General features: G+C 48.1%; 1 protein-coding gene across 1 annotated transcript in view; it reads left to right on the top strand.

Moving 5' to 3' along the window:
- Nucleotides 1-26,528, top strand: part of LOC119963790 — a 1,053,439-nt gene that overhangs the window by 332,647 nt on the left and 694,264 nt on the right. The window contains exons 56-61 of the mRNA XM_038793076.1: nt 8,493-8,632; nt 9,366-9,498; nt 11,241-11,380; nt 12,384-12,516; nt 22,714-22,853; nt 23,599-23,731. Coding sequence (XP_038649004.1) covers nt 8,493-8,632; nt 9,366-9,498; nt 11,241-11,380; nt 12,384-12,516; nt 22,714-22,853; nt 23,599-23,731 — 819 coding nt within the window. The remainder of the gene's footprint in view (nt 1-8,492; nt 8,633-9,365; nt 9,499-11,240; nt 11,381-12,383; nt 12,517-22,713; nt 22,854-23,598; nt 23,732-26,528) is intronic.

Below are 26,528 nucleotides of genomic sequence, written 5' to 3'. Positions count from 1 at the left end.
CCGGCTCCATTGCGGGACAAGTTAAAAGCCGAACTTCAGCGTCTCCAAACTCGAGGTGTCATCTCAAGCGTCACACAGCCGACTGACTGGGTCAGCTCGCTGGTGTGCATCAAGAAGCCGTCGGGTGCACTCCGGATCTGTCTAGATCCCAAGGACCTCAATAAGAACATTCGCAGGGAACACTACCCTATTCCCAAGCGCGAGGAGATCACGAGCGAAATGGCACAAGCTCGAATCTTCACCAAACTGGATGCATCACAGGGGTTCTGGCAAATGCAGCTCGATGAGTCCAGCCGCCTGCTGTGCACCTTCAACACGCCGTTTGGAAGGTACTGCTATAATCGGATGCCCTTCGGCATCATATCGGCATCCGAAATATTTCACAGGGTTATGGAGCAGATGGTAGAAGGCATCGAAGGCGTCCGTGTCTATGTGGATGACATCATAATCTGGTCCACGACAGAGGAAGACCATATTGCGAGGGTGAAGCAAGTCTTCCAGAGGATCCACCAGTATGGACTGAAGCTCAACCAAGCCAAGTGCACTTTCGCACAGTCCTCTCTGACCTTCCTGGGCGACACTATATCCGAGCATGGGGTGACGCCGGACGCTGAGAAGATCGCTGCGATTCAGGGCATGCAGCGACCACAGGACAAGAAAGCGGTTTTAAGGTTCCTCGGATTCGTCAACTTCCTTGGTAAATTCATATCGAACTTGGCAGCACGGACAACGGCGTTGAGGAACGTGACAAGGAAGGACACGGAGTTTGCCTGGACCCAAGCTCACCAAGATGAATGGGATGATCTGAGACACCAGTTGATGGCAGCGCCAACGCTCGCATTTTTTGACCCGGCAAAACCTACCAAGATCTCCACTGACGCCAGTCAATATACAAGATTACAAGATAATACATGGCTTAGAAAGGATGGACGCAAAGAAACTGTTTCCGTTAGGCGAGGAGTCGAGGACCCGTGGGCACAGCCTTAGAATTAGAGGGGGTAAATTCAAAACAGAAATGCGGAGACATTTCTTCAGCCAGAGAGTGGTGGGCCTGTGGAATTCATTGCCGCAGAGTGCAGTGGAGGCCGGGACGCTAAATGGCTTCAAGGCAGAGATAGATAAATTCTTGATGTCGCGAGGAATTAAGGGCTATGGGGAGAATGCTGGGAGGTGGAGTTGAAATGCCCATCAGCCATGATTGAATGGCGGAGTGGACTCGATGGGCCGAATGGCCTTACTTCCACTCCTATGTCTTATGGTCTTATGGTCTTAATATGGAATTGGTGCTGTGCTCCTACAACAGAACGACCAGTCGGACTGGGTCCCAGTGGCTTACGCCTCACGGGCAATGACTGTCACAGAGTGCAGGTATGCACAGATAGAAAAGGAGTGCCTAGGGCTAATCACAGGGGTGACCAAGTTCCACCACTATGTGTACGGTCTACCCACTTTTCTCGTGGAAACGAATCATAGGCCGCTGGTCAATATCATCGACAAGGACCTAAATGATATGACACCGCGCCTACAACGCATGATGATGAAGTTGCGAAGGTACGACTTCACGCTGGTCTACACCCCTGGCAAGGACCTTGTGATAGCTGACACACTATCACGAGCCATGGACGCTGACAACCCGCCACCGGCTTCCATCAATGATGTGGAAGCTCATGCACAGTGGTGCAAGGAGACGCTCCCGGCAACGGACGAAAGGCTACAGCAAATTCGTCAGGCAACACAGGAGGATGCTACCCTCCTCCAAGTCTTACACAACCTGCAACATGGCTGGCCAAAGGGGCGGTGCCCACAGTTCCAAAATGTTAGGACTGAACTATCCGTGGTCGATGGCATCATACTACGAAACGACAGGATCGTCATTCCTACGGCTCTCCGGGCGGACATCCTTCACAGGATTCATGAGGGGCACCTTGGTGCCGAAAAGTGCAAAAGGAGAGCACGACAATCTGTTTACTGGCCAGGGATTAACGAGGACATTACAAACATGGTGCTCACTTGTGACACGTGCCAAAGACATCGACCGGCGCAATGCAAGGAGCCACTGCAGCAGCATGAGATGGCCACGTTACCATGGGACAAAGTGGGCATTGACTTGTTCCACTCCATGGGCCGCAACTATGTTCTGATCATTGACTATTACTCCAACTTTCCACAAGTCCTGCAACTCCCGGATCTCACAGCCGCAGCCGTCATCAAGGCCTGCAGAGAAACTTTCTCCAGGCATGGCATCCCACGGACGGTCATGTCCGACAATGGTCCTTGCTTTGCCAGCTGGGAGTGGACGGACTTCGCCAAGCACTACAATTTCCAGCACATAACGTCGAGTCCACACTTTCCGCAATCAAATGGCAGGGTGGAGAAAGGTGTCCACATAGTTAAACAACTCATCAGCAAGGCTGAGGACTCGAAATCCGACGTACACTTGGCCCTCTTGTCGTACCGATCGTCACCTTTGAACTCGGGACTATCACCAGCTCAGATGCTTTTCAACAGGGAAGTACGGACAACATTACCAGCGCTACAATTCACCAATCCTGATCACTCGCCTGTCCTGGATAAAATGCGTCACCAACGTCAAGTGCAAAAGCAGCACTATGACCAGCAGGCCAAGGTACTGCAGCCGTTGGCCAGCAACGACACGGTGAGGTTGCGAAACCCGGCTGGAGGATGGTCCAAAATGGCCGTGGTCCTTCGCCAAACATCGCCGCGGTCCTACATCGTTCGGTTGGACGCTGGGACAATGGTTCGACGAAATCGGAGAGACCTTCTTAAAGTCACACCTCGACCACGGGTCTTTCCGACTCTGGATCGGCAGGACACGCTGGACCTACAGGACGCTGTCATGCATCATCCTGACACTCTAGCAGCAGATGTCCACATGGACACAGACGACCCTGGATCTCCATGCCCACTCAGGAGGTCCACTCGGATCAGACGTGCACCTGACCGTCTGAACCTGTAAACATGGACTGACACATGCATGGCCCTGCCCTGATATATATATATGTATATAAACCTAACTGTTACATTTGTGTTTTGTTACAGCTCTGCAGCTAAGAAAAAAAAAAAAGAGTGAAAAAGGGGGATGTGGTGATCCTCGCCTGTGTGTGTGTACATGTACCACCAGGGGGCAGCGCGGGGACAAATAGGAGGAACGCCGGAGCTCCGCCTTCAGCAGTTGGAGCTAGAGGGTGGAAGAGACAAGAGGTGGAACTCAACTGTGGAGATGCAAGTCTTTTGGGCCTAGTTGCAGACAAGTAAAGCAGTATATTTTCAAGTACCACTGTAGTTTATTGTGGGGCACAATAAAGCATCAGTTAACCTAGAAACGACTTCGAGCATTCTTTTAAGAAGTCAAACAGAGGGGACATGAGAAATATTTTGTTACTTGTGGTGTACCACAAAGAACTGTTTTCGGGCCACTGCTGTTGGTCATTGGGTGACTAAATCTGCAGATGGTACTCAACTCGCTGGAGTTATGGACAGTGCGGAAGGATGTTGCAAGTTACAGAGGAACATAGATAAGCTGCAGAGCTGGCTGAGAGATGGCAAATAGAGTTTAATGGAGAAAAGTGTGAGGTGATTCATTTTGGAAGAAATAACAGGAAGACAGAGTACTGGGCTAATGGTAAGATTCTTGGTAGCGTGGATAAGCAGAGAGATCTCGGTGTCCATGTCCATTGATCCCTGAAAGTTGCCACCAGGCTTGATAGGTTGGTTAAGAAGGCGGACGGTGTGTTAGCTTTTATTGGCAGATGGATTCAGTTTCAGAGCCATGAGGTCAAATTGCAGCTGTACAAAACTCTGGTGCGGACACATTTGGAGTGTTGCGTGCAATTCTGGCCACTGCATTACAGGAAGAATATGGGAGCATTAGTAAGGGTGCAGAGGAGATTCATCAGGATGTTGCCTGTTATGGAGGGAAGACCTAATGAGGGAAGGCAGAGGGACTAGAGGCTGTTCTCATTAGAGGGAAGAAGGTTCAGATGTGACTTAATTGAGGCATACAAGATGATCAGAGGATCAGATAGTGTGGACAGTGAGAACCTTTTTCCTCGGGTGGTGATTTCTAGAACGAGGGTAGATTGTTTTCAATTGAGGGAGATAGATACAGGACAGATGTCAGAGGTAGGTTCTTTACTCAGAGAGTAGTATTGCCGTGGAATGCCCTGCCTGCAACAGTCGTGGACTCGCTAATATTAAGAGCATCATAATATTATTGGGCCCACTCCCCTGCCCAATCCCTGAAACCCCCCCTAACCGGCACATCTGGGAATATATAGCATGACCAATCCACCTAATGTGCACATCTTTGGACTGTGGGAGGAAATCGGAGGACCCTGAGGAAACCCACAAAGACACGGAGAGAATGTACAAGCGCCACACAGACAATTTACCGAGGCAGTAATTGAACCCAGTTCTCTGGCGCTGTGAGGCACCAGTGATAACCCAACCCCTGATTAATTTTTGCCTCCCTCAACTTGCCTCCTCTTTTATTGATGGACCCACTTCCCCAACCGCTTATCTATTCCTTATAGAAAAATGATTGGCCTCACCCCATTTCCCCACTACCTGGGCCGAACTTGTCTATACAAAGGGAAATAACAATCATATTTTTATTTATCTAACATATTTTAACAGTCTCAAGTATCTTTACTGGATGGCATCAGCAGATTGATAATCATTTCAGTTAAACTGGTGATGTTTGTTTTCAGAGAACTTGAAAACTATGTTGCCCCATCCCGTTTTGCTGAAGCTGAAAGGGGTGGCATGTGGCCCAGTGGCTAGCACTGGGACTGCGGCACTGAGAAGACAGAGGGTGGTGATGGATGGAAAATTTTCAGACTGGAGACCAGTTACCAGCGGTGTAACACAGGGTTCTGTGCTGGGTCCTTTGCTTTTTGCCGTACCAGCCTCCCCGAACAGGCGCAGGATTGTGACGACACGGGGCTTTTCACAGTAACTTTGTTTGAAGTCTACATGTGACAATAAGCGATTTTCATTTAATTTTCATTTCATTTAATTTCATTTGTGACTTTTATCAATGACTTGGAGGAGGGGGCAGAAGGCTGGGTCAGTAAATTTGCTGATGACACAAAGATTGGTGGAGCCATGGATGAGGTGCAGGGCTGTTGTAGGCTGCAAAAAGACATTGATAGGATGCAGAGCTGGGCCGAAAAATGGCAGATGGAGTTTAACCCTGACAAGTGCGAGGTGATTCATTTTGGTAGAAAAAAATTGAATGCGGATTACATTAATCCATTTGGGTGGAAATTTGGAATAGTAAGGTAAAAAGTCACTGATAGGAGTAGTCTACAGACCACAAAAGAGTAACAATATGGTGGGGCAGTCAATAAACAAAGAAATAACTGATGCATGTAGAAATGGTGCAGTCGTTATGATGGGGGATTTTAATCTATATATTGATTGGTTTAACCAGGTTGGTCAAGGCAGCCTGGAGGAAGAGTTTACAGAATGTATCCGTGATAGTTTCCTAGAACATTATATAATAGAACCTACAAGTGAACAAGCAGTCCTAGTTCTGGTCCTGTATCATGAGACAGGATTGACTAATGATCTCATAGTTCGGGATCCTCTCGCAAGGAGTGATCATAGTATGGTGGAATTTAAAATACAGATGGAGGGTGAGAAGGTGAAATCAAACAGTATTGTTTTGTGCTCAAACAAAGCAGATTACAATGAGATGAGAAAAGATAGACTGGGAGCAAAGACTTTATGGTGAATCAGTTGAGGAACAGTGGAGAACCTTCCAAGCGATTTTTCACTGTTGATACCAACAAAAAGGAAGGACAGTAGAAAGAGGGAAAATCAACCATGGATATCTAAGGAAATAAGGGAGAGTATCAAACTGAAGGAAAAAGCATCCAAAGTGGCAAAGATTAGTGGGAGACTAGAGGACTGGGAAATCTTTAGGGGGCAACAGAAAGCTACTACAAAAGCTATAAATAAGAGTAAGATAGATTGTGAGAGTGAACAGGTGCAGGAATGTGGCAACTAGGGGCTTTTCAGGTAAATATTTTTCCTGTAGAGGATGAGAAGGGTGATTTAATAATGGGAGTTGAGGAAATGGCTGAGGAACTGAACAGGGTTTTTGGGTCTGTCTTCACTGTGGAAGACACAAATAACATGCCAGTGACTGATAGAAATGAGGCTATGACAGGTGAGGACCTTGAGATGATTGTTATCACGAAGGAGATAGTGGTGGGCAAGCTCATAGGGCTAAAGGTAGACAGGTCTCCTGGCCCAGATGGAATGCATCCCAGAGTGCTAAAAGAGATGGCTAGGGAAAATACAAATGCACTAGTGATAATTTATGACACCACTGTTTAAAAAAGGAGATAGGCAGAGAGCGGGTAATTATAGGCCAGTTAGCTTAACTTCGGTAGTCGGGAAGATGCTGGAGTCTATCATCAAAGAAGAAATAGCGAGACGTCTGGATGGAAATTGTCTCATTGGGCAGACGCAGCATGGGTTCATAAAGGGCAAGGTCGTGCCTTACTAATTGAGTGTAATTTTTTGAGGACCTTCCAAAGTGGTAGATAATGGGGAGCCAATGGATGTGGTATGTCTGGATTTCAAGTAAACCTTTGGCAATGTGCCACACAAAACTTTGCAGCAAACGATAAAGATGCATGGCATTAAGGGTACAGTAGTACCATGGATAGAGGATTGGTTAATTAATAGAAAGCATAGAGTGGGGATTAATGGGTGCTTCTCTGGTTGGCAATCAGTAGCTAGTGGTTTCAGGGATCAGTGCTGGGCCCGCAATTGTTCACAATTTGCTTCAATGATTTGGAGTTGGGGACAAAGGGCAACATGTCCAAGTTTGCAGACAACACTAAGATGAGTGGTACAGCAAAAAGTGCAGGGCATACTGGAAGTCTGCAGAGGGATTTGGATGGGTTAAGTGAATGGACTAGGTTCTGGCAGATGGAATACAATGTTGACAAATGTGAGGTTATCCACTTTGGTAGGAATCTGAGCAACAGGATTATTAATTAAATGATAAAATATTAAAACATGCTGGTGGAGCAGGCTTGAGGGGCCATGGGGCCTATGCCTGCTTCTAGTTCTTATGTCCTTTTGTGCCTGTCAGGCAGGGAGCAAGTGGTCAAGCGAGGGAATTGTGGTTTACTGATGTAGTTGAATCACTTGTCAAGAGGAAGAAGGAGGCTTAGGTGAAGATGAGACGTGAAGGTTCAGTTAGGGTGCTCGAGAGTTACAAGTTAGATAGGAAGGATCTAAAGAGACAGCTACAAAGAGCCAGGAGGGGACATGAGAAATCTTTTGTTACTAGTGGTGTACCACAAAGAACTGTTTTGGGGCCACTGCTGTTTGTCATTTTTATAAATGGCGAGGAGGAGGGCATAGGAGATGGGTCAGTAAATCTGCAGATGGCACTCAACTCGCTGGAGTTGTGGACAGTGCGGAAGGATGTTGCAAGTTACAGAGGGACATAGATAAGCTGCAGAGCTGGCTGAGAGATGGCAAATAGAGTTTAACGCAGAAAAGTGTGAGGTGATTCATTTTGCAAGGAATAACAGGAAGACAGAGTACTGAGCTAATGGTAAGATTCTTGGTGGTGTGGGTGAGCAGAGAGATCTCGTTGTCCATGTACATAGATCCCTGAAAGTTGCCACCCAGGTTGATAGGTTTGTTAAGAAGGCGGACGGTGTGTTAGCTTTTCTTGGCAGATGGATAGTGTTTCAGAGCCATGAGGTCAAATTGCAGCTGTACAAAACTCTGGTGTGGCCACATTTGGAGTGTTGCGTGCAATTCTGGTCACTGCATTACAGGAAGAATATGGAAGCATTGGTAAGGGTGCAGAGGAGATTCATCAGGATGTTGCCTGTTATGGAGGGAAGACCTAATGAGGGAAGGCAGAGGGACTTGAGGCTGTTCTCATTAGAGGGAAGAAGGTTCAGATGTGACTTAATTGAGGCATACAAGATGATCAGAGGATTAGATACGCTGGACAGTGAGAACCTTTTTCCTCGGGTGATGATTTCTAGAACAAGGGTAGATTGCTTTCAATTGAGGGAGATAGAAACAGGACAGATGTCAGAGGTAGGTTCTTTACTCAGAGAGTAGTAAGGCCGTGGAATGCCCTGCCTGCAACAGTAGTGGAGTCGCCAACATTAAGAGCATTTAAATGGTCATTGGATAAACACATGGATGATAAGAGAATAGTGTAGATGAGCTTGACAGTGGTCTAACAGGGCGGCGCAACATGGAGTGCCTAAGTGCCTGTACTGTTCTATGTTCTTTGTTCTGAAGTGACACAGGACATTTTACTGCATTAAAGGCACTGTTATCAATGCAAGTTGTTTGTGATCAGTGCCAGTATCTCAAATCTTTGCTCAGATATCCTCCCTTTCCTCATCATTTCTACTCTGTCAGATTCTGTTACCTTTCTGCTACATGTGTACATTTAAGGTCTCATTCTTCTCACACAGCGGTTGTCGCACCACCATCAAACCTACGCTTCTCGGACATCACGAGGAAAGGTTTCCGGATGGACTGGGATCATGGAGCAGAGGATGTGGACCAGTACAGAATCAGCTGGGTTCCATCTGCAGGAGGGGACAAAAAAGAGGTGATGAAATCCATACTTTCCGCTTCTGTGTAGCTCCAGCTGATTTTTAAATTTGCCTTGCAACATGCGAGTGTGAAGCAAAACCGCTGTCAGCCAGATCTGTATATGTATGAAAATGTTCCTCCTTTCCAGGAACGATGTTTCATTGTATCCTTGTAATCCTTTCCACACTTGCTAATGAGTTGCATTCTCTGTTGGCCGAGGCGGCATGATCACACTGAAAACAGCAGGTATTTTCCATTCCCAACAGGGACAGGCAAAGACACGGGCAGGACTGGAAAATTTGGAGATTGGCCAAGACTCAATTGGGTGGGATGAGCTCTTTGAACCGTAACCTGCAGAAACATGAGCACATTCTTTCTGAATGGCATTACTGTACTAGAAGGTGATCTTAAAACTGCTTTCCGCACGGACCATGTGCTCTTTAGTATTGAGATGTTGGGCTCAGTTGCCTACTCAAAGCAGAGCATTTGCGGAATGAACAAAACAGTCTAAATTAGTTTATTCCTTCAATTTAATATTCTGCAGAAATACTGCACATGACCATGTGGGAATGCCACTGGGAAAGATGGCTGCAGCAAAGGGTTGGTATAGGATTTTAAGGTCCTTGCAGCCCCCTGAGTTATATTAAATTCAAACATCCCCATTTAATTAAGGGAATGAGTTTGCAGAAAACAAATTGGTTTCATGCACTGAACGCATCTTAACCTTCGCTTTGTGCCTATTCTTCCAGATGGTTATAAATGGCAAAGAGACAAGCCAGGTTTTAGATAACCTGGATCCTGACACCAAATATGATGTTTTCCTTACCGCCATCTACCCAGACAAGACGGAAAGTATTGACGTCTTAGGCTCCGAGCGTACATGTAAGTCTTTAGTGTATAAAAATCTCCATTAGTCTTTTCTACCCCCTTACCAATTATCTTCAAATATTGAAAAGAGGACAAAGTGACATGGAAAGCACATGCTGCATATTGTGATGTGCAGCGGATCACAATGTCCTTCAGGGTGGGGTGTGGGATTAGTATGTTCCCCATGATTCTCTGCTTCTGCTGTAGCAAAGTGTATCTATTGGATTCATTGGCTCGCCTGCTTGTGTCCAATATTCCTGGGCCATACTGCACCTTCAGTCAGATAAATCTATAAAACCACAGAATTCCGACAGTGTAGAAGGAGGCTATTTGGCGTTGTGTGTCTGCACCGACCCTCTGAAAGAGGAACCTAATTAGGCCCACTACCCTGCCCAATCCCTGAAACCCCCCCAACCGGCATATCTGGGAATATTTAGCATGACCAATCCACCTACCGTGCACATCTTTGGATTGTGGGAGGAAATCGGTTGACCCAGAGGAAACCCAGAAAGACACAGAGAATGTACAAGCGCCACATAGACAATCTACCGAGGCAGGAATTGAACCCTGTTCTCTGGCGCTGTGAAGCAGCAGTGACAACCCAACCCCTGATTAATTTATGCCTCCTTCAACTTGCCTCCTCTTTTATTTATGGACCCGCTTCCCCAACCCCTTATCTATTCCTCATAGAAAAATGATTGGCCTCACCCCATTTCCCCACTACTTGGGCGTAACTTGTCTATACAAAGGTAAATAACAATCATATTTGTATTTACATAACATATTTTAAGTCTCAAGTATCTTTACTGGGTGACATCAGCAGATTGATAATCATTTCAATTAAACTAGTGATGTTTGTTTTCAGAGAACTTGAAAAAATATTGGCCCATCCCGTTTTGCTGATGGTGAAAGGGGTGGCATGCGGCACAGTGGCTAGCACTGGGACTGCGGCACTGAGAAGACAGAGGGTGGTGATGGATGGAAAATTTTCAGACTGGAGACCAGTTACCAGCGGTGTAACACAGGGTTCTGTGCTGGGTCCTTTGCTTTTTGCCGTTCCAGCCTCTCCGAACAGGCGCCGGATTGTGGCGACTAGGGGCTTTTCACAGTAACTTTATTTGAAGCCTACATGTGACAATAAGCGATTGTGACTTGGAGGAGGGGACGGAAGGCTGGGTCAGTAAATTTGCTGATGACACAAAGGTTGGTGGAGTCATGGATGAGGTGCAGGGCTGTTGTAGGCTGCAAAGAGACATTGATAGGATGCAGAGCTGGGCCGGAAAATGGCAGATGGAGTTTGACCCTGATAAGTGCGAGGTGATTCATTTTGGTAGAAAAAAATTGAATGCGGATTACAGGGTCAACCCATGAATCCATTTGGGTGGATATTTGGAATAGTAAGGTGAAAAAGTCACTGATAGGAGTAGTCGACAGACCACAAAAGAGTAACAATATGGTGGGGCAGTCAATAAACAAAGAAATAACTGATGCATGTGGAAATGGTGCAGTCGTTGTCAAGGGGGATTTTAATCTACCTGTCGATTGGTGGCTGTACTGTTCTATGTTCTATGTTCTGAAGTGAATCAGGACATATTACTGCATTAAAGGCACTGTTATCAATGCAAGTTGTTTGTGATCAGTGCCAGTATCTCAAATCTTTGCTTAGATATCCCCCTTTCCTCATCATTTCTACTCTGTTGGATTCTGTTACCTTTCTGCTACATGTGTACATTTAAGGTCTCATTCTTCTCACACAGCGGTTGTCCAACCACCATCAAACCTACGCTTCTCGGTCATCTCGAGGAAAAGTTTCCGGATGGACTGGGATCATGGATCGGAGGCGGCGGACCAGTACAGGATCAGCTGGGTTCCATCTGCAGGAGGGGACAAAAAAGAGGTGATGAAATCCATACTTTCTGCTTCTGTGTAGCTCCAGCTGATTTTTAAATTTGCCTTGCAACATGCGAGTGTGAAGCAAAACCGCTGTCAGCCAGATCTGTATATGTATGAAAATGTTCCTCCTTTCCAGCAACGATGTTTCATTGTATCCTTGTAATCCTTTCCACACTTGCCAATGAGTTGCATTCTCTGTTGGCCGTGGTGGCATGATCACACTGAAAACAGCAGGTATTTTCCATTCCCAACATGGACATGCAAAGTCACGGGCAGGACTCGAAAATTTGGAGATTGGCCAAAACTCAATTGGGTGGGATGAGCTCTTTGAACCGTAACCTGCAGAAACATCAGCACATTCTTTCTGAATGGCATTACTGTACTAGAAGGTGATCAGAAAACTGCTTTCCGCACGTACCCTATGCTCTTTAGTATTGAGATGTTGGGCTCAGTTGCCAACTCAAAGAAGAGTATTTGCGTAATGAACAAAACAGTCCAAATTAGTTTATTCCTTCAATTTAATATTCAGCAGAAGTACCCCACATGACCATGAGGGAATGCCACTGGGAAAGGTGGCTGCTGCCAAGGGTTGGTAAAGGATTTTAAGATCCTTGTGGCCCCTTGAGTGATATTAAATTCAAACATCCCAATTTAATTAAGGGAATCAGTTTGTAGAAAACAAATTGGTTTCATGCACTGAACGTATCTTGACCTTCGCTTTATGCCTGTTGCAACCAACAATTCTACGGACTCACAACAGAGCCAGCCAGTTAGCCATTGAACTTTCGGTGAACTGGCCGGCTGACCATGTGGCACTGAGCTTTTATAGCAGCTTCTGGGGGAGGAGTCCTGGGCAGAGCCAAGGGAGAAGCCCATACAACTCGAGCATTCCCAGAGCTACTCCCCCTAGAGGACAGGTAGTGCAACTGCACTTTCAATACAGACACATGTATATACAGAATATAATCCGGTGTGAATCACTTTCACCACAATGCCTATTCTTCCAGATGATTATAAATGGCAATGAGACAAGCCAGTTTTTAGATAACCTGGATCCTGACACCTTATATGATGTTACCCTTACTGCAATCTACCCTAACAAGAAGGAAAGTGATGACGTCTCAGCCTCCCAGCGTACATGTAAGTCTTTAGTATATAACAATCTCCATTTGTCTTTCCTACCCCCTTAGAAATTATCTTCAAATATTGAAAAGAGGAGAAAGTGACATGGAAAGCACATGCTGCATATTGTGATGTGCAGCAGATTACAATGTCCTTCAGGATGGGGTGTGGGATTAGTATGTTCCCCTGGATTCTCTGCTTCTGCTGTAGCAAAGTGTATCTATTCGCCTCATTGGCTAGCCTGCTTGTGCCCAATATTCCTGGGCCATACTGCACCTTCAGCCAGATAAAACGCTAAATCCACAGAATTCCGACAGTGTAGAAGGAGGCTATTTGGCCTTGTGTGTCTGCACCAACTCTCTGAAAGAGCAACCGAAATAGGCCCACTCCCCTGCCCAATCCCTGAAGCACCCCCTTAACCGGCACATCAGGGATTATTTAGCATGACCAATCCACCTAAAGTAATGTTTGTTTTTAGAGAATTTGAAACAATATTGCCCCATCCCGTTTTGCTGAAATCAGGTGAAAGGGGTGGCATGCGGCACAGTGGCTAGCACTGGGACTGCGGCACTGAGAAGACAGAGGGTGGTGATGGATGGCAAATTTTCAGACTGGAGACGAGTTACCAGCGGTGTACCACAGGGTTCTGTGCTGGGTCCTCTGCTTTTTGCCGTACCAGCCTCCCCGAACAGGCGCCGGATTGTGGCGACACGGGGCTTTTCACAGTAACTTTATTTGAAGCCTACATGTGACAATAAGCGATTTTCATTTCATTTTCATTTCATTTCATTTCATTTGTGACTTTTATCAATGACTTGGAGGAGGGTGCTGAAGGCTGGGTCAGTAAATTTGCTGATGACACAAAGATTGGTGGAGTAATGGATGAGGTGCAGGGCTGTTGTAGGCTGCAAAGAGACATTGATAGGATGCAGCGCTGGGCCGAAAAGTGGCAGATGGAGTTTAACCCTGATAAGTGCGAGGTGATTCATTTTGGAGAAAAAAATTGAATGCGGATTACAGGGTCAACCCATGAATCCATTTGGGTGGAAATTTGGAATAGTAAGGTGAAAAAGTCACTGATAGGAGTAGTCTATAGACCACAAAAGAGTAACAATATGGTGGGGCAGTCAATAAACAAAGAAATAACTAATGCATGCAGAAATGGTGCAGTCATTATCTTTTTTTAAAAATAATTTTTATTGGAATTTTTTACAGAAAATATAAAAATATAACAAGTATAGCAAAAAGCAGTAATATGCAATTAACAGCCCCATAACACCCACAATTCCCCCCATACCGTAACATCACATGTATCACACTCCCCCCACCCCCCCCTCCAAACAAGAGAACTTAACCATAAATTAAAATTAAATAAATCAAATTTAAATAAAATAAGCCAACATAATCAACGTTCCCCCCCCCGGGTTGCTGCTGCTACTGTCCCAGTACCCTATCGTTGAGCCAGAAAGTCGAGGAAAGGTTGCCACCGTTTAAAGAACCCTTGCACCGATCCTCTCAGGGCGAATTTAACCTTCTCAAGCTTAATGAAGCCCGCCATGTCATTGATCCAGGTCTCCACGCTTGGGGGCCTCGCGTCCTTCCACTGTAGCAAAATCCTTCGCCGGGCTTCTCGGGACGCAAAGGCCAGCACACCGGCCTCTTTCGCCTCCTGCACTCCCGGCTCTACCCCAACCCCAAAGATCGCGAGTCCCCATCCTGGCTTGACCCTGGATCCCACCACCCTTGACACCGTCCTCGCCACCCACTTCCAGAACTCCTCCAATGCCGGGCATGCCCAGAACATATGGGCATGGTTCGCTGGACTCCCCGAGCACCTGACACACCTATCTTCACCCCCAAAGAACCTACTCATCCTCGTCCCAGTCATGTGGGCCCTATGCAGCACCTTGAATTGGATGAGGCTAAGCCGCGCACACGAGGAGGAAGAATTTACCCTCTCCAGGGCATCAGCCCATGTCCCGTTTTTGATCTGTTCCCCCAGTTCCCCCTCCCACTTCGTTTTCAGCTCCTCTACTGACGCCTCTTCCACCTCCTGCATAAGCTTGTAGATATCGGATATCTTCCCCTCCCCGACCCAAACCCCCGAGAGCACCCTGTCACTCACCCCCTTCGCGGGGAGCGCAGGGAATCCCTCCACCTGCCGTCTAGCAAATGCCTTTACCTGCAGATATCTAAACATGTTTCCCGGCGGGAGCCCAAATTTCTCCTCCAACTCCCCCAGGCTCGCAAACCTTCCGTCGATAAACAGGTCCTTCAGCTGTCTAATGCCCGCTCTATACCATCCCCGAAATCCCCCATCCATGTTCCCCGGGACGAACCTATGGTTCCCCCTTAACGGAGCCTCCATCGAGCCCCCCACTTCTCCCCTATGTCGCCTCCACTGCCCCCAAATCTTGAGGATCGCCGCCACCACCGGACTCGTGGTATACCTCGTGGGAGGGAGCGGCCACGGTGCCGTTACCAGGGCTCCCAGGCTTGTATCCCCACAGGAGGCTCTCTCCATCCGTTTCCATGCTGCCCCCTCCCCCTCCATCACCCACTTACGCACCACCGACACGTTGGCCGCCCAGTAGTACCCCGAGAGGTTGGGCAACGCCAGCCCCCCCCCCATCCCTACTCCGCTCCAAGAAGACCCTCTTCACCCTCGGGGTGCCATGCGCCCAAACAAATCCCATGATGCTGCTGGTCACCCTTTTAAAAAAGGCCCTAGGGATAAAGATGGGCAAGCACTGGAAGAGGAACAAGAACCTCGGGAGAACCGTCATTTTGACGGATTGCACTCTGCCCGCCAGCGATAGCGGCACCATGTCCGACCTTTTAAATTCCTCCTCCATCTGTTCCACTAGTCTGGTGAAGTTAAGCTTATGAAGAGCCCCTCAACTCCTGGCCACCTGCACCCCCAGGTACCTGAAACTCTTCACTGCCCTCCTGAAGGGGAGCCTCCCAATTCCCTCCTCCTGATCTCCCGGGTGCACTACAAATACCTCGCTCTTTCCTAAGTTCAGCTTATAGCCCGAGAAGCCCCCAAATTCCGCTAACAGTTCCATCACCCCCGGCATTCCCCCCTCTGGGTCCGCCAGATATAACAGCAGGTCGTCCGCATACAGCGATACCCGGTGCTCCTCCCCACCCCCCCCCGCACCAGACCCCTCCACGTCCCTGACTCCCTCAACGCCATGGCCAGCGGTTCAATCGCCAGTGCAAAGAGCAGGGGGGACAGGGGACACCCCTGCCTGGTCCCACGATAAAGCCTAAAATACTCCGATCTCCTTCCATTTGTGACTACACTCGCCATCGGCGCCGCGTAAAGCAGCCTCACCCATTTGATGAATCCCTCCCCAAATCCAAACCTCTCCAGCACCTCCCACAGGTACCCCCACTCAACTCTATCAAACGCTTTCTCTGCGTCCAGCGCCACCACTATCTCCGCCTCCCCCTCCACTGCCGGCATCATGATAACATTGAGCAGTCTCCGCACATTCGTGTTGAGCTGCCGCCCCTTGACAAATCCTGTCTGATCTTCATGAATTACCTCTGGCACACAATCCTCTATCTTGGTAGCCAGGATCTTCGCCAGCAACTTAGCGTCTACGTTAAGGAGTGAGATAGGCCTATATGATCCGCACTGCAAGGGGTCCTTATCCCGTTTTAGGATCAAAGAGATCAGTGCCCGCGACATCGTCGGGGGCAAAGCCCCCCCCTCCCACGCCTCATTGAAAGTTCGCACCAGCAGGGGACCCACCAGGTCCGCATATTTTTTGTAAAATTCTGCCGGGAACCCGTCCGGCCCCGGGGCCTTACCTGACTGCATTTGCCCGATCCCCCTGACTAGCTCCTCCAACTCTATCGGCGCCCCCAGCCCCTCTACCAGCCTCTCTTGAACCCTTGGGAAACATAGCCTGTTCATGAAGCTCTCCATCCCCTCTCTCCCCCTCGGAGGTTCCGACCGGTACAATCCCTCATAAAAGTCCCTAAAGACCCTGTTTACTTCTGTCCCCTTCTGCACTACATTTCCACCCCCATCCTTCACTCCCCCAATTTACTTAGCTGCATCTCGCCTACGGAGCTGATGCGCCAACATCCTGCTCGCCTTCTCTCCATACTCATATACCGTGCCCTGCGCCCTCCTCCACTGTGTCTCCGCCTTTCTGGTGGTCAACAAGTCTAAATTGGCCTGCAACCTGCGCCGTTCTCCCAGCAACCCTTCCTCCGGTGCCTCCGCATATCTCCTGTCCACCTCCAGAAGCTCTCCCACCAGTCTCTCCCTCTCCTTCCTCTCCCTCCTTTCCCTGTGGGCCCGGATGGAGATCAGCTCCCCCCGGATCACTGCTTTCAGAGCCTCCCAGACCATCCCCACCTGGACCTCCCCCGTATCATTGGTATCCAGATACCCCTCAATGCTTCTCCGAACCCTCTTACACACCTCCTCCTCCGCCAGCATCCCCACATCCAGGCGCCAGAGCGGGCGCTGGTCCCGTGCCTCCCCCTTCTCCAGATCAACCCAGTGCGGAGCATGGTCCGAAATCGCTATGGCCGAATACTCGGCATCCTGCACCCTCGGGATCAATCCCCTGCTCAGGACAAAAAAGTCTATCCGGGAATAAACCCTATGGACGTGAGAGAAAAAGGAATACTCCCGCGCTCTCGGTCTCCCAAACCTCCAGGGATCCACCCCTCCCATCTGGTCCATGTATCCCCTCAGCACTTTGGCCGCCGCCGGTCTCCTACCCGTCCTTGAACTGGACCGGTCCAGTGTGGGATCCAGCACTGTGTTAAAATCTCCCCCCATGATCAGGCCCCCTGCCTCCAGGTCCGGGATGCGGCCCAACAATCGCCTCATGAAGCCAGCATCATCCCAATTCGGGGCATATACGTTCACCAGCACCACCTTCTCTCCCTGCAGCCTACCCCTCACCATGATATATCTGCCCTCCTTGACCGACACCACCTCAGCCGCCTCAAACGCCACCCTCTTCCCCACTAGAATCGCCACCCCCCGGTTCTTCGTGTCCAATCCTGAGTGATAAACCTGCCCCACCCACCCCTTCCTCAGACGGACCTGGTCCGCCACCTTCAGGTGGGTCTCCTGGAGCATAGCCACGTCCGCCTTCAACCCCCTTAGATGGGAGACCACCCTGGTTCTCTTAACCGGCCCGTTCAGCCCCCTCACGTTCCAGGTAATCAGCCGGATCAGAGGGCAACCCGCCCCCCTCCCCCGCCGACTAGCCATAGCTTGGCAGATGTTCGCCCCAGGCCAGCACACCCCTCTCGACCCGTTCCCCATGGCGATAGCGCCTCTCCTCTTCCCCCCCGGTCCTCATCGGCTCCTTCCTAGTCGTTCCAGCAGCAACCCGGTATCCCCCCCACCCCCCTCCCCCCCCAGGCTAGGACCCCTCCTAGCCACGACGCACCCTCCATGGTACTTCCGTGAGTCAGCTGACTTCTGCTGACCCCGGCAGCTCCCGCCAAAACCTATCCCCTCCCGGCTTGGGGTCATCCCTCTCTTGCCACACCTCCTTGGCATTGCTGCAGCGTGGGGAAAAAAGACCCGTAGAGGCCCCGCCCCCACCGCAAGCTCCACCCCCCCTGCCCCGCAGCGCGGGAAACCAGAGGAAAGCCTGCGCTTTCACACTGCCACACCCCACCCTTCTGACGCAGTTCCCCAAAATCCAGTTTCCCCTCAATCCCCAGCCCCGTACAGAAGAGAACATATAAAACACAAACCCCCAACACTAACCCACAACCATGCCCAACAAACAAACCCACCCGTAACCAGAGCAAACAGAAAGCCAGCATACATAACATACATGTCGAAGTTGAAAAAGTTGAAACAGTTGGAACCAAACAGCCACAGCGGAAACAACGCCGGCCAAAGTATGTTCCCAGGCCCTAGTTCGAGTCCAGCCTCTCCGCCTGTACAAAGGCCCACGCCTCCTCCGGGGACTCGAAGTAATGGTGCCGGTCCTTGTATGTCACCCACAGGCGCGCAGGCAGCAGCATTCCAAACCTGACCTGCTTAGCATGAAGCACCGCCTTCGTCCGGTTGAACCCGGCCCGCCGCTTAGCCACCTCCGCACTCCAGTCCTGGTAGATCCTCACTACCAAATTCTCCCATTTCCTGCTCCTCTCTTTCTTGGCCCAGCGCAGCACACACTCCCGGTCACTGAATCGGTGGAACCGCACCAGCACCGCCCTCGGGGCTCACCTGCCTTGGGCCTCCTGGCCATCACTCTGTGCGCTCCCTCGAGCTCCAGGGGCAAATGGAAGGACCCCGCTCCCATCAACGAGCTCAACATCGTGGTCACATACGCCGGGAGATCCGACCCCACCAGCCCCTCCGCCAGGCCCAGGATCCTCAGATTCTTTCGCCTCGTGTGAACGTCCAGCTCCTCCAAGCGGTCCTGCCACTTTTTATGAAGTGCCTCGTGCAACTCCACTTTCCCAACGAGGACCACGGCCTCCTCCTCTCTTTCAAAGGCCTGCCGCTTCAACTCCCGAATAGACTCCTCCTGTGCCGCCTGGGTCCCAAGCAGCTTGGTCGTAGTTGCATTCATGGAGTCCAGCAGCTCAGCAAAACAACGTAGGAGCGAGGCCTGTTGCTCCTGCGCCCACTTCCACCAGTCCTCGGGTGTTGCGCCGGCCGCCATTTTGTTTTTCTTTCCCTTTTTTTGGGGGGAGTTACTGCAGCCTTTTTCACCATATAGTGTGGGGCAAGTTCTTCCAGGCACCTTCCCCCACCGGGATACGTAGCAACAGCACCGTTTGGGGCCCTCAAAACGGCCCAAAAGTCCTTAAATAGCGGGAGCGCCGGCCGCCATTTTGTTTTGTTTTCTCCCATTTTTTTGGGGGCGTTACTGCAGCCTTTTTCACCAGATAATGTGGGGCAAGTTCTTCCAGGCACTTTCCCCCACCAGGATGCGTAGAAACAGCGCCGTTTGGGACCCTCAAAACGGCCCAAAAGTCCCTAAATAGCAGGAGTGCCGGCCGCCATTTTGTTTTTCTTCCCCCGTTTTTTGGGGGGAGTTACTGCAGCCTTTTTCTTCTTCCCACTCCAGGTGAGCACCATATAGTGTGGGGCAAGTTCTTCCAGGCACCTTCCCCCACCGGGATGCGTAGAAACAGCTCCGTTTGGGGCCCTCGAAACGGCCCAAAAGTCCCTAAATAGCGGGAGCTGCCGAACGTGCGGCTCAGCTCCGCATAGCCACAACTGGAAGTCCACTGGTGCAGTCATTATCAAGGGGGATTTTAATCTACCTGTCGATTGGTCTAACAAGATCGGTCAAGGCACCCTGGCGGAAGAGTTTACAGAATGTATCCGTGATAGTTTCCTAGAACATTATGTAATAGAACCTACAAGTGAACAAGCAGTCCTAGTTCTGGTCCTGTATCATGAGACAGGATTGACTAATGATCTCATAGTTCGGGATCCTCTCGCAAGGAGCGATCACAGTATGGTGGAATTTAAAATTCAGATGGAGGGTGAGACGGTGAAATCAAACAGTAGTGTTTTGTGCTCAAACAAAGCAGATTACAATGAGATGAGAGAAGAGCTAGCTAAGGTAGACTGGGAGCAAAGACTTTATGGGGAAACAGTTGAGGAACAGTGGAGAACCTTCCAAGCGATTTTTCACTGTTGATACCAACAAAAAGGAAGGACAGTAGAAAGAGGGAAAATCGACCATGGATATCTAAGGAAATAAGTGAGAGTATCAAATTGATGGAAAAAGCATCCAAAGTGGCAAAGATTAGTGGGAGACTAGAGGATTGGGAAATCTTTAAAGGGCAACAGAAAGCTACTACAAAAGCTATAAATAAGAGTAAGATAGATTGTGAGAGTGAACAGGTGCAGGAATGTGGCAACTAGAGGCTTTTCAGGTAAATATGTTTCCTGCAGAGGATGAGAAGGGTGATTTAATAATGGGAATTGAGGAAATGGCTGAGGAACTGAACAGGTTATTTGGGTCTGTCTTCACAGTGGAAGACACAACATGCCAGTGACTGATAGAAATGAGGCTATGACAGGTGAGGACCTTGAGATGATTGTTATCATGAAGGAGATAGTGGTGGACAAGCTCATAGGGCTAAAGGTAGACAGGTCTCCTGGGCCTGATGGAATGCATCCCAGAGTGCTAAAAGAGATGGCTAGGGAAAATACAAATGCACTAGTGATAATTTACCAAAATTCACGAGACTCTGGGATGGTCCCGGCGGATTGGAAATTAGCAAACGTGACACCACTGTTTAAAAAAGGAGATAGGCAGAGAGCGGGTAATTATAAGCCAGTTAGCTTAACTTCGGTAGCATGGCATTAAGGGTAAAGTAGTAGCATGGATAGAGGTTTGGTTAATTAATAGAAAGCATAGAGTGGGGATTAATGGGTGCTTCTCTGGTTGGCAATCAGTAGCCAGTGGTTTCAGGGATCAGTGCTGGGCCCGCAATTGTTCACAATTTGCTTCAATGATTTGGAGTTGGGGACGAAGGGCAACATGTCCAAGTTTGCAGACAACACTAAGATGAGTGGTACAGCAAAAAGTGCAGGGGATACTGGAAGTCTGCAGAGGGATTTGGATGGGTTAAGTGAATGGATTAGGGTCTGGCAGATGGAATACAATGTTGACAAATGTGAGGTTATCCACTTTGGTAGGAATCAGAGCAAACAGGATTATTAATTAAATGATAAAATATTAAAACATGCTGGTGCGGCAGGCTTGAGGGGCCATGGGGCCTACTCCTGCTCCTAGTTCTTATGTTCTTATGTCCTTATGTGCCTGTCAGGCAGGGAGGAAGTGGTCAAGCGAGGCAATCGTGGTTTATTAAAGCAGTTGAATCACTTGGAAGAAGGAGGCTTATGTAAAGATGAGACGTGAAGGTTCAGTTCGGGTGCTCAACAGTTACAAGTTAGATAGGAAGGATGTAAAGAGACAGCTATGAAGAGCCAGGAGGGGTCATGAGAAATCTTTCGTTACTAGTGGTGTACCACAAAGAACTGTTTTGGGGCCACTGCTGTTTGTCATTTTTATAAATGGCTTGGAGAAGGGCGTAGAAGATGGGTTAGTAAATCTGCAGATGGCACAACTCGCTGGAGTTGTGGACAGTGCGGAAGGATGTTGCAAGTTACAGAGGGACATAGATAAGCTGCAGAGCTGGCTGAGAGATGGCCAGGAATAACTGGAAGACAGAGTACTGGGCTAATGGTAAGATTCTAGTTAGTGTGGGTGAGCAGAGAGATCTCGTTGTCCCTGTACATAGATCCCTGAAAGTTGCCACCCAGGTTGATTGGGTTGATAAGAAGGCGTACGGTGTGTTAGGTTTTATTGGCAGATGGATTGAGTTTCAGAGCCATGAGGTCAAATTGCTGCTGTACAAAACTCTGGTGTGGCCACATTTGGAGTGTTGCGTGCAATTCTGGTCACTGCATTACAGGAAGAATATGGAAGCATCGGTAAGGGTGCAGAGGAGATTCATCAGGATGTTGCCTGTTATGGAGGGAAGACCTAATGAGGGAAGGCAGAGGGACTTGAGTCTGTTCTCATTAGAGGGAAGAAGGTTCAGATGTGACTTAATTGAGGCATACAAGATAATCAGATGATTAGATACGGTGGACAGTGAGAGCCTTTTTCCTCGGGTGGTGATTTCTAGAACGAGGGTACATCGCTTTCAATTGAGGGAGATAAATACAGGACAGATGTCAGAGGTAGGTTCTTTACTCAGAGTAGTAAGGCCGTGGAATGCCCTGCCTGCAACAGTAGTGGACTCGCCAATATTAAGAGCATTTAAATGGTCATTGGATAAACATATGGATGATAAGGGAATAGTGGAGATGGGCTTGACAGTGGTTTCACAGGTCGGCGCTACATGGAGGGCCGATGTGCCTGTACTGTTTTATGTTCCATGTTCTGAAGTGACTCAGGACATTTTACTGCATGAAAGGCACTGTTATCAATGCGTGTTGTTTGTGATCAGTGCCAGTATCTCAGATCTTTGCTCAGATATTTGGATGAAAATGGAATAGTGTAGGTCAGATAGGCTTCAGATGGTTTCACAGGTCGGCGCAACATCGAGGGCCGAAGGGCCCGTACTGCGCTGTAGTGTTCTATGTTCTATATCCTCCCTTTCCTCATCATTTCAACTCAGTCAGATTCTGCTACCTTTCTGCTACATGTGTACATTTATGGTCTCATTCTTCTCGCACAGCGGCTGTCCATCTACCATCAAACCTACGCTTCTCGGCCATCTCGAGGAAAAGTTTCCAGTTGGACTGGGATCATGGTTCGGAGGAGGCGGACCAGTACAGGATCAGCTGGGTTCCATCTGCAGGAGGGGACAAAAAAGAGGTGATGAAATCCTTACTTTCTGCTTCTGTGTAGTTCCAGCTGTTTTTAAAAATTGCCTTGCAACATGCGAGTGTGAAGCAAAACCGCTGTCAGACAGATCTGTATATGTATGAAAACGTTCCTCCTTTCCAGCAAGTTTCATTGTGGACTCCTTTCATTGTATCCTTGTAATCCTTTCCACACTTGCTAATGAATTGCATTCTCTGTTGGTTGTGAGGGCATGATCACACTGAAAACAGCAGGTATTTCCCATTCCCAACAGGGATCGGCAAAGTCATGGGCAGGAGTGAAAACTTTGGAGATTGGCCAAAACTCAATTGGGTGGGATGAGCTCTTTGAACCGTAACCTGCAGAAACATCAGCACGTTCTTTCTGAATGGCATTACTGTACTAGAAGGATATCAGAAAACTGCTTTCCGCACGGACCATATGCTCTTTAGTATTGAGATGTTGGGCTCAGTTGCCCACTCAAAGAAGAGCATTTGTGTAATGAACAAAACAGTCCAAATTAGTTTATTCCTTCTATTTAATATTCTGCAGAAATACTCCACATGACCACGAGGGAATGCCACTGGGAAAGGTAGCTGCAGCCAAGGGTTGGTAAAGGATTTTAAGGTCCTTCTGGACCCCTGAGTTATATTAAATTCAAACATCCCCATTTAATTAAGGGAATCAGTTTGCAGAAAACAAATTGGTTTCATGCACTGAACGTATCTTGACCTTCGCTTTCTGCCTAATCTTCAAGACGATTATAAATGGCAAAGAGACAAGCCATGTTTTTGATAACCTGGATCCTGACACCAAATATGATGTTACCCTTACTGCCATCTACCCAGACAAGACGGAAAGTGATGACGTCTCAGCCTCCCAGCATACATGTAAGTCTTTAGTGTATAAACATCTCCATTAGTTTTTTCTACCCCCTTACCAATTATCTTCAAACATTGAAAAGAGAACAAACTGACATGGAAAGCACATGCTGCATATTGTGATGTGCAGCAGATCACAATGTCCTTCAGGATGGGGTGTGGGATTAGTATGTTCCCCTGGATTCTCAGCTTCTGCTGTTGCAAAGTGTATCTATTGGCTTCATTGGCTAGCCTGCTTGTGTCCAATATTCCTGGGCCATACAGCACCTTCAGCCAGATAAAACTACAAAACCATAGAATTCCGACAGTGTAGAAGGAGGCTATTTGGCCTTGTGTGTCTGCACCAACCCTCTGAAAGAGCAACCAAAATAGGCCCACTCCCCTGCCCAATCCCTGAAACCCCCCTAACCGGCACATCTGGGACTATTTAGCATGACCAATCCACGTAATGTGCACATCTTTGGACTCTGGGAGGAAATCGGATGACCCAGAGGAAACCCACAAAGACACGGAGAGAACGTACAAAAGCCACACAGACAATCTCCCGAGGCAGGAATTGAACCCAGTTCTCTGGTGCTGTGAGGCAGCAGTGATAACCCAACCCCTGATTAATCTATGCCTCCCTCAACTTATCTCCTCTTTTATTTATGGACCCACTTCCCCATCCCCTTATCTATTCCTTACAGAAAAATGATTGGCCTCACCCCATTTCCCCACTACCTGGGCGTAACTTGTCTATACAAAGGTAAATTACAATCATATTTGTTTTTACCTAAAATATTTTAACAGTCTCAAGTATCTTTACTGGATGACATCAGCAGATTGATAATCATTTCAGTTAAACTAGTGATGTTTAGAGTCCCGTACCAGCCTCCCCGGACAGGCGCCGGAATGTGGCGACTAGGGGCTTTTCACAGTAACTTCATTGAAGCCTACTCGTGACAATAAGCGATTTTCATTTCATTTTCATTTTCATGTTTGTTTTTAGAGAAGTTGAAAACTATGTTGCCCCATCCCGTTTTGCTGAAGGTGAAAGGGGTGGCATGTGGCACAGTGGCTAGCACTGGGACTGTGGCACTGAGAAGACAGAGGGTGGTGATGGATGGAAAATTTTCAGACTGGAGACCAGTGACCAGCGGTGTACCACAGGGGTCTGTGCTGGGTCCTCTGCTTTTTGCCGTACCAGCCTCCCCGAACAGGCGGCGGATTGTGGCGACACGGGGCTTTTCACAGTAACTTTATTTGAAGCCTACATGTGACAATAAGCGATTTTCATTTCATTTTCATTTCATTTAATTTCATTTGTGACTTTTATCAATGACTTGGAGGAGGGGGCAGAAGGCTGGGTCAGTAAATTTGCTGATGAAACAAAGATTGGTGGAATCATGGATGAGGTGCAGGGCTGTTGTAGGCTGCAAAGAGACATTGATAGGATGCAGCGCTGGGCCGAAAAATGGCAGATGGAGTTTAACCCTGATAAGTGCGAGGTGTTTCATTTTGGTAGAAAAAAATTGAATGCGGATTACAGGGTCAACCCATGAATCCATTTGGGTGGAAATTTGGAATAGTAAGGTGAAAAAGTCACTGATAGGAGTAGTCTACAGACCACAAAAGAGTAACAATATGGTGGGGCAGTCAATAAACAAAGAAACAACTGTTGCATGTAGAAATGGTGCAGTCGTTATGATGGGGGATTTTAATCTATATATTGATTGGTTTAACCAGGTTGGTCAAGGCAGCCTGGAGGAAGAGTTTACAGAATGTATCCGTGATAGTTTCCTAGAACATTATGTAATAGAACCTACAAGGGAACAAGCGGTCCTAGTTCTGGTCCTGTATCATGAGACAGGATTGACTAATGATCTCATAGTTCGGGATCCTCTCGCAAGGAGTGATTACAGTATGGTGGAATTTAAAATACAGATGGAGGGTGAGAAGGTGAAATCAAACAGTAGTGTTTTGTGCTCAAACAAAGCAGATTACAATGAGATGAGAAAAGATAGACTGGGAGCAAAGACTTTATGGTGAATCATTTGAGGAACAGTGGAGAACCTTCCAAGCGATTTTTCACTGTTGATTCCAACAAAAAGGAAGGACAGTAGAAAGAGGGAAAATCGACCATGGATATCTAAGGAAATAAGGCAGAGTATCAAACTGAAGGAAAAAGCATCCAAAGTGGCAAAGATTAGTGGGAGACTAGAGGACTGGGAAATCTTTAGGGGGCAACAGAAAGCTACTACAAAAGCTATAAATAAGAGTAAGATAGATTGTGAGAGTGAACAGGTGCAGGAATGTGGCAACTAGAGGCTTTTCAGGTAAATATTTTTCCTGTAGAGGATGAGAAGGGTGATTTAATAATGGGAGTTGAGGAAATGGCTGAGGAACTGAACAGGTTATTTGGGTCTGTCTTCACTGTGGAAGACTCAACATGCCAGTGACTGACAGAAATGAGGCTATGACAGGTGAGGACCTTGAGATGATTGTTATCACGAAGGAGATAGTGGTGGGCAAGCTCACAGGGCTAAAGGTAGACAGGTCTCCTGGCCCAGATGGAATGCATCCCAGAGTGCTAAAAGAGATGGCTAGGGAAAATACAAATGCACTAGTGATAATTTACCAAAATTCACGAGACTCTGGGATGGTCCCGGCGGATTGGAAATTAGCAAACGTGACACCACTGTTTAAAAAAGGAGATAGGCAGAGAGCGGGTAATTATAGGCCAGTTAGCTTAACTTCGGTAGTCGGGAAGATGCTGGAGTCTATCATCAAAGAAGAAATAGCAAGACGTCTGGATGGAAGTTGTCTC

This window comes from Scyliorhinus canicula, chromosome 3 (genome assembly GCF_902713615.1).
Source record: "Scyliorhinus canicula chromosome 3, sScyCan1.1, whole genome shotgun sequence".
In the NCBI taxonomy this organism is placed as follows: Eukaryota; Metazoa; Chordata; class Chondrichthyes; order Carcharhiniformes; family Scyliorhinidae; genus Scyliorhinus; species Scyliorhinus canicula.
Note: the sequence above shows the minus strand (reverse complement) of the source record. Positions and strands in the feature narration are given on the sequence as shown.